Genomic DNA, 21390 nt, shown 5'->3' with positions numbered 1-21390 from the left:
GATATGTATGTTTACAGAGACATATATAGATGTATATCTGCACCAAAGTGTGATCCAACACCTAAGACAGTCATGGCTGAACCTGAATCCAGAGTGGAAGTCATGGCCATCTCAAATGGCCATTTTTTAATACAAACAGCATCAGCTTTTACCGTGTAGCTTGATATAGACCATGTTACAGGCTAGGCAGATTTCAGGCACTTGTGAATGGATGGTCCTGAGCAGCAGGTCCCCAGACCAGGTAGAAAGGCTTAAACAAAAAGTGAATAAACAAAAAAGGAAAGACTGACAAAGCATCTGAATTCAGCTTGGAATTCTCTGAGGATTTTGTTGTCAAAAATAGTTTGCCAATATGTTTTTGTTTCTTTTCTTTATTAATGACAGGTTTTTAGTAAAATCAGGTGTGCAAAAATTGGTCTTTTTAGTTTGCATGGGGATATTTTTTTAAAATACTGGTAAGCAAATACCATTGTGAAGGGTGCAGATTTCAGTACAGCTACTTGTGTTGCTCAATGATTTATTCCATATATAAACCACTTAAAAAGAACATTGATTATAATGTCAAATCCTATATATCATGTATGTTACAACCAATGTTACTAAATGAAATAATAATTATTTAATTATTTTCCTATTAGTCTTGTATAACCTAAGGGTTTGGCAGGAATAACACTAATTTTGTTTCATTGTGAGGGGCTGGAATTTTCCAAACCTTGTTCCAACGTGCTGCTCTTTGCTGTTCAAAAGCAGGGTATGACCATTTCTCTGCTGGCCTACAGCAGTATTTTTTTTAATAAGAAGTAATTTTTCACCTGCATAATGAAATTTTTGCATAACACATTTACAGATAATATCCCTGAGTTAATTAAAGGCCATCCTATGAAACAGAAAATCCTGGTTTTATACAGGATTTTATCCTTTCTTTAATACAATGTTAATTACTAATATTTATATAATTACAGATTAAATGTTTCCCAAATAGCCATATTCTATTTTTAAGGTATAGATTAAAAAACCCCAACAACAACAACAAAAAAAGCTGAAAAAATTGCCTACCAATTAATAAAAAAGGGCATTTAATTTCTTAGCTGACAATGGGTTGATCACTGTTTCCAGATTTGCAGTAATCAGTTTAAAAAGTTTTAAATTAAATGACATTAATTTGGAAAAACTATTAAAGACAGTAATTTTGGGAAAAGCTGTTTATCCAAGGATTGATTACATAATCTAGCTTGATGACATTAAGAAATCCTCACATTTGTGACAGGAATGGTGACTGATCATTTTCAATTAGTTCTGTAACTATATACATTAACTCCTCAATTATCCTGAAGAATACATTAATTCCAGGGCACTTCTGATCCTTAAAAATCTGTGTCCAAGCCTTTTCCTTCACCAAGGATGTTATGGTTTCTCCCATAATTTCACATAAGACTGCTACGAATATCTTTTTATGTATTAACTTTTCATCTCAAAAGAAATAAATCACATGGCACTTTCTAATGGACAACAATAAAAGGCAAATTGTTTTTCTAAGGGGATTAAAAAAATGTTTCTATTTTACTATATAATCTATGGAGGTTTTCATCAGGAAATGTTGTCATAAGACAAATCAATTCCACTTCCATATTGTAGTCATTCCCTCAGGCACAGCTTATCTTCCTTCAGCCATATCCTTGCACTGAGATATAAATTGATTTAGAAATCTCATACCAAGGAGACTATTGCACAGACAGCAATGGTTTCCTCATTTTTGCCTCAGTCCCTTTTTTCTTTCACGTCACAATTACTGCAGGTGTTACAGAAATGGGTCTGTCAGTTTACAAGGGCAGGCTTTGCAATCATGGAGTAAAGACTGGCTTAATTATTAAATGAAATAGTTTCTACAAGGATTTTGAACTCATCCTCTTTCTCCCTTCAAAACTGAAGCAGAAGTAGGAAAGTAGCTCTCTGTCTCTGAAAGCACTTGTCTTATCACTCACACCCCTTTCTTTTATGCTCACCATTGTCTTCAGGTCGTTTTGAAGGTAAGTAGTATCTGAAGGAAGATCTTGACAGGACATAGACAGTTAGTCTCTATCCCAGTAAATTAAAAAGTATCATTTCTAGCATTTCCGAGCTCTAGAAGCTGATTCCTGTGGTTTCACTTTCAGAAACGGTCTAACACTGGCCCCACAGCACTCTGCAAGCGTCAGCACTTGTACTTTGGAGCTGGTCTAGGAGCAGAACCCTTCCTTCTAGGCGGCTGGCATGAGCTTGTCCACTGCTGAAACTTAAAAAATATTTTTTCTGTGGATATAGTAGGTAGCTCCACAACTAGTCTCACCCCAGTGCCCATCAGAATTAGGCACTAAAATTTACTTGTGACCGTGGAGGCAGCTAGAAGTCCATAAGTAAGCCCTCTGGGTTTAGCATTGTCATGGGAAGCCATTGCACAAAATGAATGCAAAGTTAGGGTTTAATAAGTTGAAGAAAGCATGAAGTGAAGTTGAAGAAAGCATGAAGTATCCTTGCCTGCATGGTGTCAGAGACTGTAACACAGGAATGGCCCTGAGGAAAAATCTGCATAAATTCTGGGGGACTTGAGCTACTGCTGGTCAAATTTACTGTAAAAATTAGTCTTATCCATCAGGAATTCAATTAAACTGTATTTATAAACAGTATTTTATAGCCATATATGGTTATATAAGTCAGCTGCTTACTTATTTGCAAGTCATTATTTTCAACTGTTTCTAGAAACTGAAGAGTTACTTATAATTTAACTAATCAAAAAGGCATGCTACAAAAAGCCTACAGATGCATGTGGGCAAAATTTTTTACCAGGTATGTCTAACATAGAAAAAACGCCGTGTGATTCTTTCCCTGTGTCAACTAGTTATGTGCAAGTAACATGACAATAGAACTGGGCCTCTGTATTGAATCGATCATTTCCTCAGTAATCCATATATATATCTACATATATACAGATTTATATTTTACATGCTTTTCCATCAGGAAGCTGAATAATTTTCTGCATCTGGTATCATTCAGTACCTTAGAGTTATGCACTAGTTAAAACCTCAGATGGGAAATTGGAGCTAAATATCATCTCAGCATTTCAGCTTTTAAAGTTGTTTGAATTGACAATGAATAACCAAGTAGGCCAATGTGAAAGATGTTCAATATTTACGGTTTCAAAGCTCATGCAATGGTGAATGCACTACCATGTAAAACCTCTAGATCTCATCACAGCTATTACTACTATGAATATCTTGTTTTCTAAAACTAGTAAACAAAGGCAAGGTGGGATCAGACTTGGAAGACTAAAAATCTCAGTGTTCTAAAATTCTTATGAAGTGCAAGGAAGAAGAGCCTATTTTAGGAAGTGTGCAAGTATGTATGATTTAAAACAGAAAAACCCTGAATCGGTAAGCTCAGTGAAATAAGCAGATGTCTTCAGAAACTTCTGAACACTTCTCTCAGCTGATACGTGCACAGATAGCAGATGGTGTAGGTGACTCAGCATATACTTTCAGGAGCAGTACTAGCAGGAGAAAAATAAGAAATTGTTTGGCATTGCATTCCACAGGAAAAGAAGTTTGGAGGAGCAATGACTAAATATTATATACTCTGTTCAGAGGAGTTACATGACTTTGCTGTCATTACAGCTTGTCCATTTTTTGATGCTATGTCTTTGGCACTAGCCATCAAACAAAAAACAATGTAGCATGGCAGATCTTTCTTTTTATTTTGATTATTTTTCCTGATGCAGAAAATAGCAAACATTTATCTGCTAATACACTCCCTCATTAAAGCAAGTAGCCAGAATGTCTACTTGTGATCACCTTTCTGAGGTAAAGAATGAATAATTTTCATTGCAGAATAAGTGTGGAAAATTCATAAACAGCAGAAGAAGGGCAGATATTTGGTTTATGTACACAGTCTGGTCTTTCACATATATTTGAGGTGTTATGTTCAAACAAAGAGGTCCATTTCATTCAGAGGGATGAGAAGATATGCTCACAATTTTATAGGGGAGGATTCCCTATACACTGCTCGGTATTGTTCTTCATTCTTTGTATCTGTGCATAGTTAAGAGATACAGTAGTGAGTTTTTACAGCTATAAATACAAAGTTACAAAATAATAAATTAAATCTTATGTGAAAAATACTTCTCCTCTTCTTTTGCCTGTGAATCATCTCACTATGACTCATCCTCTTATCTGGCCATTGTGCTCCCTTAACTGAACCCAGATGACTGAAAAATAACATTCCATTGCAAAGGACTACTTTAATAACAATTTTAAGGGAATTTCAGCTTACAAAGATGTTAGAAAGCTTTTATAAATTTTAAAGTGAAAAATATGAAAAGTGCAAACTACATTTTTCCAACAAGAAAATTTAAAAGTGCTAGAAAACATTCCCCTATTATGGAATTTGACAGTCTATAGAAAATACTTTTTCAGAAAACTAGGTTTGGCTCAAGCCAATTAATATCTTCCAGAACAGCTCCTGAACCAGCCTGAGAGTTAGCAGAGGTTGACCTGAGGCCTCCTTGCGTTGGTAACTAGGAAATCCAGTTGCATGGAAGCAGGTTGTGGAAGCAACTGACTTCCAGGATAAAAACCAGACCTGGGCCTATTTAATCTATAATATCAGTACAACCCCCTTGTCAGTCAGTCAGCTACAAACTAAGGGATGAATACTGGTGAAAGAATTCTTCCAAATTGTACCTGTTACTTCATCTCTTTCCCATCTTCTCGAAAAGAAAATCAGAGTGCAGGGAAGCAGACAGGCATTTTTAAAGGATTTGTGTTTCAGTTCCTTAAAGAACTCTCACAGGATGTGAACTACTTCTATAAGAGGGGTGTCAAGCAGCTCTTTGCCAGCCAGTAATGATTTCTTTTTTATATGTGTGTTTTCCAACTGACCAGAAGGTATCATCTTTAGCAAAAATTACTGCTTCTGGAGAGCATTCCCTCTCCCCTGATTTCAAATCAACTTCACTATCATATAACATATTTCAAAAAATAGTTTTTACAGATGTTTAGCACTGAAACAGATTAGTTACCATTAGTTATCATTTTTTGGTGCTACATCTTTGGCACTAGCCATCAAACAAAGACAATGTAGCACGGCAGATCTTTCCTTTTATTTTGATTATGTTTCCTGATACAGAAGATATTGAAGATTTATCTGCTAATATACTTCTCCAGTGAACAAAGTTCCTTACTGAAATTTATCAAATAAATTAAAAATCTGATCAAGGCTGTTGGCTTTTGTTTTCCTTTGTCATAATGCACTCAGATTTTGATTATGTTCAAACAACTATGATTTTTTATCCCGGAATAAACTAAGTGCCATTGTTTACAAGGGACTGACTGGAACAGATATACATTGCCTACAAATTGGAAAATATGTTCTAATCACAGTAAGTATCGTGTGGTCACAGTAAGTGATTACAAGTGTATCTACAGGTTTCTTCTGGGCAAACAATGCATCTTAAAATTAATTTTCTTACAGGAAAAGAAGAAAAACCCAATACAATGGCATATCTAATAAGAGAATACAGAAATCTTGCAAGGAAGCATTTTTGATGAGCAACTGTGTTCATGAAATAGCTTTGTTCAGGAGAGGTAAGAAATTCAGTGTGCACTAAAGACAACTTATCTCTTTGTTCTGCTCCTTTCATGTGGGGAAAGAAGCTGGATATAATGTAAAACAGTTTACTTAACAAGCCTCAAGTATTGAATCAAACCAGTTATGAAATGCTTTTACAATGCAATCACCAAGAAAAGCTTTGCATTTTTAACAGTAGCTATCTAGATAGTCAAGAATAGGCTATCAAGAATAGGCTATAGTCAAGATGATAATGTGGGCTTAATATAGAGCAGTTCTGGGAAGCAGGAGAAGGAGTGAAGTGACATAAACCTGACTCGTGACTCCATAGTGCACTGCTTCACTGAAAACTGCTAGGAAGAATCTACACCATCACAGACAATATTTGCAAGCAATTTAGGAAAGGGAACTTGGTAGAAGGAGCTCAAGCTCTCTACTATGTGAACAACTCAGACTAGACAGCAAATTATATGAAGCATCCAATCGCAAATAAGATGACAAATGGAAATTACATGGTTTTGGAAGGGGACACTGAGCTTTCTGAGTGTTGTCACCATTCTCTTTGAATCAAAGGGATTTTAAAGCTACATTAAAAAAGGCAGAAAACAACAAACCTCACTAGTGGCAGAAAAAGCTATCATTAGGAAATATCTAGGCAAACTTGATACATAATTTGGAAAGTACATAGACAGATATGCACAAAATAATAGTATCTCAATGGTTTCCCACTACAAATATTTCCAAATGTTCAAACATTTTCCAATATCTTCCTCCTTGTTTTATGTATAGGCATACTCCAGTTAAATTCATTTCCCTTGTAAATATTTTTAAGAATGTGTCCTTAGAGGGAAAAAAAAAAGATTACAGTAGATTAAAATGGTCTAAACTGATCTACTCACAAAGAGTCTGAATATGTTTTAATCTGCTTAAAAATGAATCAAGGTGAACGAATGCTACTTTGACACAGGGAATCAGCATAAGGGTAGGATTGGGATTTGTGAGTTACTGAATCCAGTGATTTAAAAACAGGTTTTTTTCTCTAGTAAAGTGGTTCTTGGTACCAAATAGGCTAATTCAAGTACTGCTTAGTTCTGCTTAGTCTAAGGATATAATTTTTATCACGTTTTATTTAAGTAATGATTTTTTTAAGGCAGAGGATCTGTGCTGGTTTTAAGCTTTTTTTTTCCCTTAGCTGGTACTTTTCTTGTCATTTTTTTCGATAAATTTCCTAACCTGATGCCTTTGAGACTCTACCTTGCATCTCGTTAGTTTACAGTTCTTCAGAAAATTACCTTACTAAATATCTGAGTCCTCAAGAGGCTGATCTGCATTTTTGGTAAAGCACAATTCTTCATCAAATACTACGTCCTACAAAAAGCTGTGCATTATTTTATTAGGCAGTGACAGCAGGAAGCAAAATAGTTCTGCAGCTGAAAACCTATTTTGGCTCTATGAAAAGAACAAACCTCAGTGTCAAAGCAAGTAGGCTGAATCTAGGTCAGAGGCTTTTTTTTTTTCTGAGAATACATCAGAGTTTCCTGATGACCTTTTCTTAAACTCAGATGCCTTAAAACTGTAGGTGCTTACTAGAGTCTGCAAGACTTTCAAGGTAATATAATATGAATAAAAATAATTTAGCAGCCTAAATACCACCCACAAAATGATGTCTAGGCATTATAAGAAAAAAGACTGGCTTAGTGACTCACAAAAATTTCATTTCCCTCTTCTAGCAGAGGGAGGATAATCTAAATCATAGAAGAATATCATGGCCTTGAGGGTTTGAACTTTGAGAGGAAGAAGGGGGAACATGCTCCTCTTTTATCATCCTTGAGGGAGTTCACAGAGCACCTGAGTGATCCTGTAGCATTCACCCAAGAGGTGTGGAGCACACAGGTCCCAGTTCCAGCTATAAAGACAGTGCCCACTTGGTTGCTCTGGGCTCCCTCAGGTACAGTCACCCCAGTGCGAGGTGCAGCGTCAAGGACAGCCATCAAGGCCAGCTTGACACTGACAGTACGTGAGAGCACATCAGAGTCATGATCCTGTGACACCATGCCTGTGCTTCTGGACAAATATGAACATTTTTGCATGGTCGTGCATAATAGGACTGGGCAGACTACTAGAAGAAACACAGAGTGATAGCTGCTAAACACCTGGATACCAGCTCAGAAGCTCAGCAGCACATTTCTGAAAACTGAAAGAAACATCACCCCATGCTTGCTGTGGTTTGATCTTTCCTGGGCATCTTCCCTTGCCATCCTTGGAAATGGAACAGGGAAACTGCAAGGAGACATTCTGCTGGTCCCACCTGAATGAACTCCCAACAGCTCAACCATTAACTGGGACACATTCAGTTTGTCTTTATACTACTCTTGTTTCCCTGTCCAACTTTCTACCTGTTTAAGCAAGTCCAGAGGAGGCCTACAAAGATGAATGAAGGGATGAAGGCCGAGAGAGTTGGAATTGTTCAGCCTGGAGCACCTCTGGGAAGACCTCTTAGCAGGCTACCAGTACAAAGAGAGAGCTTATGAAAAAGAGGGCGAGCAACTTTTTACAAAGGCATGGAGTGATAAGACAAGGAGAAATGGATTTAAACTGAAAGACAGTAGTTTTAGATTAGAATTTTATATATATATATATATATATATATATATATATATATATATATATATAAATAAAGAAATTCTTTACTGTGAGAATGGTGAGACATTGGAAAAGGTTGCCCCAAGAAGTTGTGGATGTCCCTCCACATCTTGAAGTGATCAAGGCCAGGTTGAATGGGGCTTTAAGCAATCTGGTTTAGTGGAAGGTTTAACTTTTCTTCAGCCAACTTGCCCTCTCACAGTTCCATAGCAAGTATTTATGAAACAACTGTTTCATCCACAGAACAATGGTAATGCCATTTAACTATGTAGAAATGCTTGGAAGGCCCATGGGAAAGTTTCATACCTACAACATAAAAAGGAAGAAATTCTCTTGCTGCAATTAAGAATTAAACTACATGCATGGATTACAGGAAGACCTGCAAAATAATCCTGCAGAGGAACTAAAGCATCCACCCGGTGAGTAGTTCCCTGGAACTCAGGTTCTTCAGTGTAGACCTGAGGATAAAATGCTCTGACAGAAGCAGGTAAGGCTGAGGCAGACAGCCCAGGCCAGAGAAGAAACCCTGGGGAGAGGCCAGACACGGGATGTCTGGCTCTGATGCTTGAGGGAGGGAGGCACAGCAGGAACACCACAATCCTCAGCGATGGACAATGAACAGGAAAAGTGCATTGCACTTTTTTATTGTTTACCTGTGGATGTTTGCAATGACCAGTGGCTGTATTTGTCCTGAGATTTGTTTGTGAGAACCAGCACTAAGAGAGAAAGGCATCCCAAAATTTCACTTCGGCTGACTTCAGGTACTTCACTTTGATAGTTAAGAGAGTTGGCAGGTCTCCCTAGGCTCCCTACACAGTCAGTAAAAATCTGACTTCTGCAGATGGTGATTCAGAGTAGAATGTTAATGCAGGTGTTCTTTATCACCTCCAGGGGAGAATTTCTCTTTCCATAAGCTGCCCAGGATCCTATTCAGCTAAAGCTGCATCCATTATCTTCCTGAGCTTCCCTACTGGGCATACCTCTGTTTTCATGGATAGACTTGACACCCCATTTCTTCCTAGCTCCAATCCAGAGGAGAAAATAAAACTCCCTAGAACAGTCTCTTCTCTCAAGCTCTGGTTTTATTTTATGATCTGTGTTTTTTCTCTTGCAATTGAACTTTGCAGTCAGATCAGGACATGAGCTTGCCCTTGCAAGTCTGACAAAAGTCAGAGGGGGTCTGTAAGAGGTGCTGCAGATTTGACTTGGTGAATTCTGTTTTAGCACACTGGATTTAATGTAAGCATACTACAGAGAGATGGTATCATAAACCACAGATAGGAGCAGATGAAAGACAAAAAAAGATCCCAGATGAGAACAGAGGAATGCTTAGAATGCAAACACCACAATTACTTACTTATATAGATGAAGTTATACAGCAGAGAGCATGCAGTGAGACAAAAAGAGTTCTTGGATTCAGGGCACATATTTGTAAATCCGTTTATTGAAAGTATGACATTTACCTTGCTTGTAAAAGGTTGGGAAGGATGTTAAACTGGAAACATATAAAAGGACTCAGATTCTAAGGAAAATGGCATATATTTACCCAAAAATTGCATTATCTAACATGCAAATGGTTGGAAAACTTTCTTAGCTAGAACCTTCATGTTAACTGGGAACATGCCACATTTCAAGATTGATTTTAAAAATCTGATAATCGACAGAATATCTATTTAATGTTAAGTAAAATCAAAATAATAGCCTTTTTTTAGTTTTTTTTACTTAGTTTGTCAAAACAAAGTAATAGAACCACTCACTTCAGATAGGGTCAGTTAAACTTGTCTTGAAACCAATACCACAGCAATGTTTGAATCTTTTAAAAAATCTAGCAAACCACAGCACTCTGCACATATATGGCACTTATTCTGAACAGTGACAAACACCAATCATTTGTTTTTATAGCAACCATGATTTGGATCCTGCAAGCACATAGGGCAGACAAGTTTAAGCTGAGTTACAGATAAAAACAGTTTGTAATTCCCTTGTAAACATTACAGAGTGAAGTTTCTGTTTCATTTAAATTAGGTTTCAAATGGTCTTGAATCTAATCTCTGAATCTAATTTCAGATTACATGGCTATTTCTTCCTTCTGAAATTTACATCAAAAATCCCAAAATTTGTGTTAAAAAATAAAATATACTAAAGTATTTTTCAAATCCAACCTTTATAGTTAAAACTGCGAAAAAGAACAAGGTCACTCAGTGGAGGGAAGGTCGTCAGAGGATAAACATCAAGGCAGCTTTTATTCTTCAAAACAGCAAAATACCATGCTTTTTTTTTACTATCTTTTAAAATAAAATTGAGAGTCATTATTGATTAGAAACACACATTATATTGCATTTGTGTGTCTTTTTAATTGATACCATATTTAGTTTCTAATTCAGATTTTGCATTCAATTTTACCACTGTAAGTGAATATGGCATTTAAATGGCATTTTTTTGCCTCTAGCATTATTAATGAGAAAAGTTTTTAGAGTATGTTCTAGATAGTTTCTGGGCAGATGTCTATGTCTTTACTGTGTGGGCACTTTCTTATGCCAACTCAGAAGGATTTTAAAAGCAAAAGAGTAAAAAAAATAATCTTTTTTTAAAGCCTAGAAACCCTTCATCTTTTATTTATCTATACACATGCCAACTTTATGTTTCCTCAGATCATGTTGCAATGGTTAAGCGCACTGGCTCATGCTTAGAAAAAATGCAACTTCTACGTCAGATGTTCTATTTCTATTTAAACTGTCGCATTCCTTCTTTCTGCTCCCCATGTCACTCTGTGTGTGTGGGAGGGTTTCCCTCACAAAAATGCAACAAGAGTCACTTAGGTTTAGTATATTTTATTGATCTGCAAAGCATGTTTACTTAGGAGCAATACACCATTAAATCTAAAGGCACTTCCTCTCAGCATTTATATGTTTGCATTAACAGCTTCTTTGTCAAGATACAGAATGCAAAAACATAAGGGAACCTCATCCTTGCTTATTCATAGAACTCAAAAATTCATTCATTCATCTCAAGTTTTATATGCACAAAAGTGTATGTAGCAGCAGGATAGTCTAGCTGCAAGAGTAAAGCCATGATAATCAGTGTTAGAGAGTAACAAGAAGGTAAAAGCACATTTAAATATTCTGTATTGCATCTGTGTTTCATATAGAGAGATGGTGGTACAGGACAGGCAGCATTTAGGTGAATGGCATGGCCTATGAAAGCTCATATAGAGACATCTGCATAGGTCCAACAAATGCCAGGGTCAAATCTGTCCTTACTTACTGGAAATGCAGCATGCCTACCCATTCTCCTAAATGTACATTTCTACGGTGAGCTCTTGCATTTTCTTATCGCACAAATCTTAGTTTTATTTTGCTCCCAGCAAAGGCTTTTATCAAGGATGATAAACTTAATTTCTGAACACCTGGAAAAAGCTATTAAAGTAGACAGGAAACTCCCTCAAATATTCTTCTGTCAATGTAGTTCTAGCAACATTTAGCTGAGTTTAGGTTTGCCATAACTTTTCTAGCTGTATCTAAGAGAAAAATTTTAAGTCTTTTACTATTAGAGATAAGGAGATGGGTATTACGTATTACTGCAAAGAGTGACAAATTAGTGGTACACTGCCTTTATTCCTGAGCAGTACCCAATTACTCTTTGTAAAACTGAACTAGCAGTCTGAGTGCACTCCACTTGAAAACATCACTCCTAAGTAGACAGCTGTTCAAAACCAGTCATGTTAATTCTCCCTATCTATACAATGTAGATAATCCTGTTTTGACTGTATGTACTATTGTCAAAGTGCTACCCTCAATTGCAAGCTAACTTTATTGTCTTCTGAATATAAAAGATCAAGCACAGTGACTAAAATGATGGATGTGATGGATTAGAAAGGGAACATGAGTCATTTGTGAAGAATATGGGCATTGTTTTCTTATCTCATTCAAATGCCAACTGCTGGTTTTCAAAGAGATTGTTTCAAAGCAGCTCTCTCATGTTAGCAGTACCCCAAAATACAGGGAATATTGTCTTAATAAACAAGGCCTCATAGTGTATCTCTGCTCAAGGCCTCATATCTCTCTCTGCTCCAATCCACTTCACAGGAGGCTGTCATGAACATTTTGTAATAAACACCAGTGATTCAAAACAAAGAGAAAATATTAAGTCAATGTCAATAATGGTTTTTTTAAAATTTGAGGGGAAATGGTTTTACTTTTGCAGCTAAATTAGATAGCTGAGTACATTATTTCTGAGTACATTATTTTGAGAAATACTAATAATTTTTTAATGATAACACTGCTTTTCCCCTCACATGAGGAAAAGAAACCCAGTGAAAATTATTAAACATGGCACATGTCAGAGAAAGTTTCACCATAGGGCTTGGTTCTTTTCCTGATGTTTAACAGATATTAACAAATTAAAAATATCTGTTAAAGCATAAATGGACAAATATAAAAATCCAGATACCAGAAAGAAAGCAAAATATATACAAAGGGCATTCAGTATTTTAAGCTATTGATACTAAAAGTATTCATTGCTTGCTTTTACAAATAATATGTAAACATCTGTACACACATCTAGAAGATATTAAAAATTTACTCATTAGCAACAAAATTAATAAATAAACATAATAAATAAGATGCTGTATACTTCAGAAAATATAAAGATTCTCCTATGCAAAATCTCGTCCATAATTTCTATTAGATTCAATTTTCTGAAAGTTTTAGGTGTCTATTTGAATTAGTTCAGGTTGAATATGCTCAAATGAGTATATTGTGCAGAAAGCAGGAAGAGCAGGAAACAGATGTATGAGAGCAATCTTAAAGAAAATTATCCTATATTTTTAAAAGAGACAAAGTACATGCAGCTCACACCCAAATAAACTGTGTACATCCCTGGTTTATATGTATAAACAGTACGGGCAAAACCATTTCAGACATGAAGGAAAATTAGTAGCCTAAAACAAATGGAAGAAAATATCATGCCATGTATTTCCTACTTTTCCTTATGTTTCGGTAACCAGAAGTGAATGTAAATTGAGACCTCCAGTTTTATAGGGAAGGTTTTAGGTTCATTCAAATTCAAATTAAAGTGAAAATATGAAATATTAAAATTTTCTTGGAGAGGGAAGTTCATAAATAACCAGATTTTAGAAAGAAATATTATAAACACCTCTTTTCTTCATTTGGGATTTTGGGATTCTAGATTACAGATCCTACAGACTATTGACATAGGTCTGGTAGCCACAGACCTATATCTCAAGTTTCTCATGTATCAGAGTGACTTGGTTTAAAATTATGTGAATCAGAACAAAGTATCTTGCTTTGATTTTTTTCCAATGTGAAATGTAAGCATTCTAAATGCGCAATTTCAGATGGCCATTTTTTCATGTCTAATTGCATCCCAGTAGAGACTTCTCTCCAGATGCATTTTAAACATTAGAATGAGTCAGATGTTGAATGTGTGATGTGTAGAAAATTCAGATTTGATATCGAAAAACTCGTCAGGTAAAAGCAGTAAAATCAGTGCTCTTGAGAAAATCTGATTCTGATAATGACCCTTTGACAAAAATATGGACCTTGTGCAAACCACATTTTTGTATAGCCTTAAGTCATACAGATCATGAATTAGGCTGTGCATTTTCATTAAGGTTTGCAATGAGAAAGGGGAAGATTTGCTGAAAAAAGCTGTATAGGAATGGTATTCATCTGGATATATCTACACTGGATTTATTCTGGGAAACCTGGTCTGGCATAAATATTCCAAGAGTTCAGTTTTTGGATACTCCAAACACAAGAGAAAAGGCCACCCAGGGAAATCTACTTCAAAGTAATTTTTTTCACATTTATATTCCAGTTCAATCCAGAGTACAACTACATGCAGATAAACATTTTAAATTTACAGAGCAAAGCAGACTGATCTAGATCCCCCCAGAACAAAGGGAACACTCTCTTCTACAACAGAGAATCTGCTTTTGGCCATGTGGTGTTTATAACACCTTCTGAATATTTACTCCAGGGTAAATGTGGGATACAAGGTCCTAATATATATGTGGGATACAAGGCCCAATTTATGTTTTTACTTTAGTTCACATTTTTTACTAAAGAAATGCTTAGGGCACACTTTATGAAGTCTGTTATTTTCCCCTTGAATGTCTATCAAACACAACAAAAGACTTTACAATTTTATGTGCAATTTCTTCTATTCTTTCAGGTGTAAGGCTTACATAAAATATTTTGTAGTTTACAGTTACCAGAATTCCCATCACAATATACTTCAGCATTAGCATTTATGAGTTGTGTTGATTCTTGAGAGAGAAACATGGAAACCAAATTTTGATGGCAAATAAAGCAAGTTCTTCCTTGCATCTGCTCCTTGACATATTTCTACTAGCTCTCTTGAAAACACAGAAAAAGCGTGGAAATAAGTTAGAATCTTTTAAGTGTACCAGCTTGCTTTTTTATGCTCCCTCTAAATGATTGTTTCATTATTCTCATCCCATATAGGGAAGACCAGCTTTCTATCTGAAAGAAACAGAAGCATGCAAGGCAGCCAACTAATTCATTAGAGAAGTCATCCTCTTTAGCACCTATTATCACATCAGCAACACAGTGCCACAATCAACACTTACAAACCTGTCCTAATTTAGATCCTTCCATTAGGCACTAATATCTACTAAAATAACTATCACCAGCAGCATTAAATAAAAACATCAATACTACTGCAGTAGTTTTAAGCATTTTAGTGAGACTAACATAAAGTGGCAGGGCTTATGACAATAGCTGAGTTTGCAATGCTGAACAGTTCTCACAGTTGGTGGAGTTCTGTGATTACAGCTGGGAACACCTTCTCTGAATGACTATTTTCCCTTTTGAAAATATAATCCAGATATTGAAATATAACTTTCCCTATTTTTAAGCTTCTAAAAATTTTTAAACCTCCCTGTAATTGATTTTATACCTTTATGTTTCAGTTCTTATGGTTTTACATCTGAATTAGCTCATGGCCTTAAGACAATAAAGTAACATTTATAATCAGAGAAGACATTAATGGCAGAAATAATATACAGGAAAAAAAAAGAAATCTCAGTAACTGTAAGGTTGGGGAAATCTAATAACTGTCTTTATCTAAGCACATCAGAAATCTAATGTCAAAAATACAGCCTAAAGTATATGAGACATCAAAAAATGTACAGAATATTACACCAAAGAGGTTGGAAGGAAACAAGTTTGGAAAGAAAAATTATTAAAATTATTACTACTTGCCATTCTAGGCCTGCAAAAGCAGACTAACTGCTAACCTGTCAGAGAACAGAATAAAGCATAAGTGAAAACCTATGTGGGCTTCCTAGATTCTCAGCACTTGTGGTAAAAAAGAAAACCTGATTTGTTTTCCCCTTCATTGATCACGACACACTGAATTAAATCAACAGTGTCCTCAGATACCCTATTTCTCTAGCCCCCACTAGCTTGGCATAAAATTTTGGTATCGCAGTTAATGCATGTCCTCAGTTTGCATTAAACCTACCTTGTCATTTAGCACTGCACAGCCACAGATTTTTCCTCTGCATTTTCTGTTACAGAAAAATCACACAAATTAATGTATTTTCCTATCACTTCATGCGAGACCAGTGAACCAGGTCATTACTTCATCATCTTAATGCAGGAGGAAGCACACTGACCTCAGTGACTAGGTCAGTGCTGAGGGCAGGAGAGACCAGCAACTGAATTCCGAACAGCTGCACATTGCAATATAAATACTCACTGTAGATTCAAAAACCTGTGTGTCTCAGTCCTAAGGATGTCAGTTACATATTGTTGTTACTGATATGACTGCATTTTCAAATTGTGTTGTAAACAGAGTATCTGACTTGAGCAATTCCACTAATTTTGATCCCAGCCCATCTCTGATTTGTAATTTCACACTTTTATCTGTTCCAAGATGCACTGCACTAACTAAATGGACACACATTAATATAAATATATGAGTAAAAAATACATTAGAATAGTAGTACACCACATCAGATCCTCGGTGCCTCTAGGAATCAGGTGATTTCCATATGGTCCATACTTTTTAAGCACCTAGTATAAGATTAAAATTTACTCAGAAACATTTGCGAAGCTCTAAATGATGATTATCACATAATGATCAAATGCAGAAAAATCTCATGAGAAAACTAGCTTTCCTAATTGCCAGCTATAGGGAAGAAGGTGCTAAGCTGATGTATTATCAAAAAGGAAAAAAACTCAATGAAGAATAACATATCAAAATAACTATAATGAAATCTTTGAGCTCCAATAAGTAATGCAGAGATCTTATTGGAAAAAAAAAGTGATTGTGCAATTGAAAATGGTGCTCATTAGTAAGAAATGCTGATATTTAAAATTATAGTTTATATTAATTATAATTATATTATTAATTATATTATAGTTTTGGGTAAAATACTAAAGAGCTTTTTTATATATTACATATACGTTAGCATAGTTCTTAGGGCATTATAAATCCTAACCATCTCCTGCCTTTCTGAATTTCCCTATCAAATATTAATTTAAGAAATTCGTTTTATAATGAGAGAGACTTCCAGATTCTACAGCAGAATTCCCAAATTCTTTTACTAGCAATGCTGATATCATCAGAGATGAAGAAGGTCTGATTTCTATTGCTCTGAGGAAGTTATGAGACACAAATGGGCATCAATACAATGCAAAATCCCAGGTTACTAAATCCATCCTAGAACACCCCAAGAGCTGTAAACAATCCAACTGCAAGGACAGAAAGGAAAAGACAAAACAAAATAAATCAGAGTACCTGAAGGGCTCTTGCTGAGCAAACATTGGCTGACTGCCAGAGGAAATGCCAGAAAAGTAAGGCATTCCAAAAGCTTTACAGTCTCTTTTGGCTTTTAAAAAACTCACCATTCCAGTTAAATTCTGTACCTCTCCACTACACTTTTATTTCACAAAGGGAACATTATAAATAAAAAGATCTGTAAAGCCCAGGTAAATATCTTGCTTAAGGGACCATATGTTTTCCTAACCATACTACTAATTATTGCAAATACAGGCAGGAACGTATAGGTTGGGAATCTTCAGATATTGTTAGTAATATCTGCTGCAAGGTATGCTATATTACAGGCTCTGATGTTTAGATAGCCAGATGGCATCAGTGGCAAAAGAGTCATCTCTTATCTGTACTTGCCTAGAAACCCTCCCCATATAAGACATGACTGGGTGAGTTCATCAGCTGGGACCCACACATTGGTTTTGCAATTACTGCACCTGAAACTGAATGCAGAATCTTGGTTTGCATAGACTGAGTATGGCAGAGGACCACTGTGGTTTTCTGGTTTTGTGTGTACCTAGTGATTTGTGTCTATCTGAAAGTTTTAGTCTTAATTTTTTAAGGAACTACTGGCTCAAACTCTGAGGCGTGATAAAAATGTTTAGTCTATGAGTCATTATGGAAGGACACTAGTCTAAAGCAATGCAGATCAGAAAGCTGAGGATAAATTACACAGGGAGCTGCAGATAATAGGCTTTCTGAACCAAGGAGAAATTAGGCAGCATCATTAAGAAAGTCTGCAAAACTTCTTCAGAAAAGACCTTCTTTAGGAATTAAAAAAGCCTAGTGTTTAAAAAAACTAAAACTACATCAAAGAGCTATATTCCCTCCTACAAGTAATTTACCCTTATTTTGTCTGTAATGGATGGGCTGGAATGTGACTTAAAGTGAGGAGGGAATGGGGGGGAAACAGCTGCTACTTACTTTCAGACTGTATTTACCAGTGTTCTTATTTTTAATGGCCAGTACACTGACATTCTGGAAGATGTCAGCTCTGGCAGTCATTTTATTGCAAGATGAGGGCCTAGGTTAGGAACTGCCAAGAGGTTCACGCTGAGAGTACAGATACAATATGGGCTCATAATTATTATCATGGCAAAGAGTATAGCAATGTGATCTGAACAATTTTGTTGAACTACTTAGGTTGTAGGTTGGTACAGTGTTAACCAGGGGTGATCTTATCCCCTTTTACAGAGAGGGCTTTCCATTTTATAGTCTCCTTTGTGTTGCACTATGAAGTTTCTGTAACCTTTCAAAGATAAAAATCCAACTAATTTGTTTTGTTTTAATTTCATTCAGTCACATTGTTCAAAGAGGTAGTAAGCAACCTGCAACCTGGGCTCATTTTCCTATTCCTCCATGACACTAAATTTAATCTACGTTACTTCCCTTTACAGTATTTATAAATTAAAACCATAAGCATGCCTTAGGCATTTGGATACTTTCGTGTATCAGTTCAGACAGATGAAACAGCTTTCAAGACAAGGCTTTTAAATGTCCTTTCAGTCTGCAGCCTGAAGCAACTAATGTGCAAGACAGAACGGAGCTACGGACTGGAAGAGTAGGTTGGGCTGTGTCAGTTGAGGAGACACCATGTCATCCTTCCAACTTCCTTACTTCCTTTATTAACAGATTATCTGCAAAAGCTTTGACTTGCCACTGACTTACATTTTGGAAAAACTGACTTCTTTCTGGCTGAGCTCACATTGGTTTAAATAAGTCTTCAAGCCAGTGATCACAATTAATAAGTTTAAAATTTTACTTTACATCCAAACCCCACTACCAGGTGCATTCATCTCAGTATCAAAAGTTAAAATTCAGAGTAGATTAAATTTTTATTTGTTACAGTATACCAGGAGAGTAAAGTTTCCCTCTTGCCAAAGCTCTTGCAGTATCAGGAATGTGAAACCTTTTCAAAAAAGATCCCTGTCACTTAGATTCTGAACACACCAGAAAAGCAGATAACCATCATCATCATCATCATCATCATCATCATCATCATCATCATCATCATCATCATCATCAACCTCCTCCTGTTTCCACTATCATTTTAGAGGACCGATATCCCATGACAGCTTCACTGTCTTTTTTTAGTGTTAAAGAATTCATCCCCAGAGCCTGGAAAACAACTAGGAAATGTATTGTAACACCATGACACATCTAGAAAGGTCTATATGTTTTCCCTAAGACTGGTCTTAAATATGGTTCTGATTCCAGGCTGGCATCCCACCTCTCTTTCTCTTGCCCCTGGCCTAAAAGACTGCCTATGCTGTGAACTTTATATTCAAATTTCTCCCCACTGTTCATTCAACATAAACAACAAATTCAGTTGCTGATAAAAAAAAAAATTAGTGCTGCAACTTTCAGAAAGGATCTTTCCAAGTTTATGCAGACAGTAGAGAGAAAATATTGTTTCCATAAAAAAAAACCTGAATGTGGGTAGGCAGAAAAAAGGGTCTGAGCATGTGCATAATGTGTACAGCTTTCGTAAGATTGAATGCAGCTCTTAAGGAGCAGAGAGAATTTAAAAGTTTAGTGTTTTCTAAAAGTTAAATACTTCAATTAAGTGCAATCCAAGACTTCCTTTCATTCGCTAGCATGATTTTCATCCAGATCTTTAAAAAGCTGGTAGAAAATTTATGCTTTGTAAACATGAATGGAGGATGTTAGAAAGCAGAACACAGAATACAGCAGAATGGAAAGATGTGCCAGTCAGCACTGTGGTGACCTACTTTTATTGTAGCAAACCCATTTTTGAAGATATGTCAGTATTTTTTTAGAAAAGCAGGGACAATGAGATGTCAGCAAACATGCTGGTTATCATTAAAGATGTTGCCTGATGACTGCAAATACTTGTCTGTGTGACTGACAGGCTTAGTCAAGGAGCTCCCACATTAATGTGCAGTATCGTGTTCCTAAAGGAACAAATACTGTATGGTTTTACAGTAGGAATATGTGACACTGAGCAAGATGCCCATCTACAATAAAGGTGATGGTTTACGGATCCTAAGATTACAAAAATTGGAGAGACACATACTTTCAGATCACCAATGAGAGAGCTGCTTGAGGCCTTTTGTTTTGGCTATAGACCCATTCCAACAATTTCACTGTAACTCCTATAAAAATGTTCTGTATACTGCCACATTATCTGACTTGATTAAAAAAAAGTATTTTTCACAGCCATTGTCCTTTAAATAGAAAGTCATTACCCGTCCTTATAAATAACGCACAGTCACATTCTGTCCTTGAACATTCTGTTCCCATACAGAAAACTATCCTACAACTGACTCTATTTATCTTATTTTACTTATAAAAATCTTGATCTGTGTGTTTGGAACAATGGATCATTACATGACTCAGAAGTTTACAAACTGAGGATAACATTACATGAAACTAATGCCAATAATCTACTTTCAGTAGCATTCTGAAACTATGGCCTAAACTGAAAGCAGTGGTGAACTGAGTGTTTCCATATTTCTTTTTAGAGAATTTATTTTTATTTTTTTAGGTAATAAGGGTTAATAAACTAGGATGACTTTAAAACTTAAAGTATTTTCTGGCTCATTTACTGAAAGTGAGTCAATATCATTTTATTGACCATGAGGACTATAAAAAAAACTTTAGTTCATTAGCAAGTGAGCCAACAAAATATGAAAGTAACCTTGAATATATTGCAGGGCAGCATATTACTAGGCATGTGTTTTTACACTAAATTCTGAAGCTAACTGTTTAGAAAAATAATGTTTAGAAAGCACAATGAAAAATGAACAATACTTACAACCATACCGTTTAGGGACACCCAGCAATCTGGTGGGAAATCCTGAAGTAACGGTACTAAAAACTGTAGACAACCATCCCAGTGGCACAGCAGGAGCATCATTCCAATCAGATTAAAGATTCTCACCACTGCACTGGCCAGATCGTATGTCATGTGGAAAATCTGCAGACAAAAATTACAGGTGATGCACATGTTGCCAATCAGAAATCAAACTCATTTAATTCTCATCAGGCAGCTTAAAGGAAAAGAAGTGTCATCCTGAACTTCTAAAAAAGGTGAGGTTTCTAAGGCAGGATCATTAATTTGAGCACATTAATTTTAGCAGAGAACCATACTGACACACCTGACTCTTGGCTGCATGCCAGTGTTATGTAAGCTCCTGAAAAAGGCATATATTGGATAGAAGTCACCCACTAAAGTGTTTTCTAAAAACCTTCTACTCCTTTCAATTGAAGCAATACTCACAAATTAAAAAATACCTGGTAAAGCTAGTGATACCATTACTTGCCTATGAGTTTGGTATTTAAATACCCAAAAGTTGTGGGAGA

At 36.0% G+C, this 21390-nt stretch overlaps 1 protein-coding gene across 1 annotated transcript in view; it reads right to left on the bottom strand.

The window, feature by feature from the left end:
* The window catches only part of HCN1 (hyperpolarization activated cyclic nucleotide gated potassium channel 1), a 194306-nt gene that overhangs the window by 71401 nt on the left and 101515 nt on the right, over positions 1 to 21390 (bottom strand). The window contains exon 3 of the mRNA XM_071425443.1: positions 20843 to 21004. Within this exon, the coding sequence (XP_071281544.1) occupies positions 20843 to 21004 (162 nt within the window). The remainder of the gene's footprint in view (positions 1 to 20842; positions 21005 to 21390) is intronic.

This window comes from Agelaius tricolor, unplaced genomic scaffold, assembly GCF_023055355.1.
Source record: "Agelaius tricolor isolate 1412-34295 unplaced genomic scaffold, bAgeTri1.0.p SCAF_4, whole genome shotgun sequence".
NCBI lineage: Eukaryota > Metazoa > Chordata > Aves > Passeriformes > Icteridae > Agelaius > Agelaius tricolor.
This window is presented reverse-complemented; position numbering and strand designations above follow the sequence as displayed.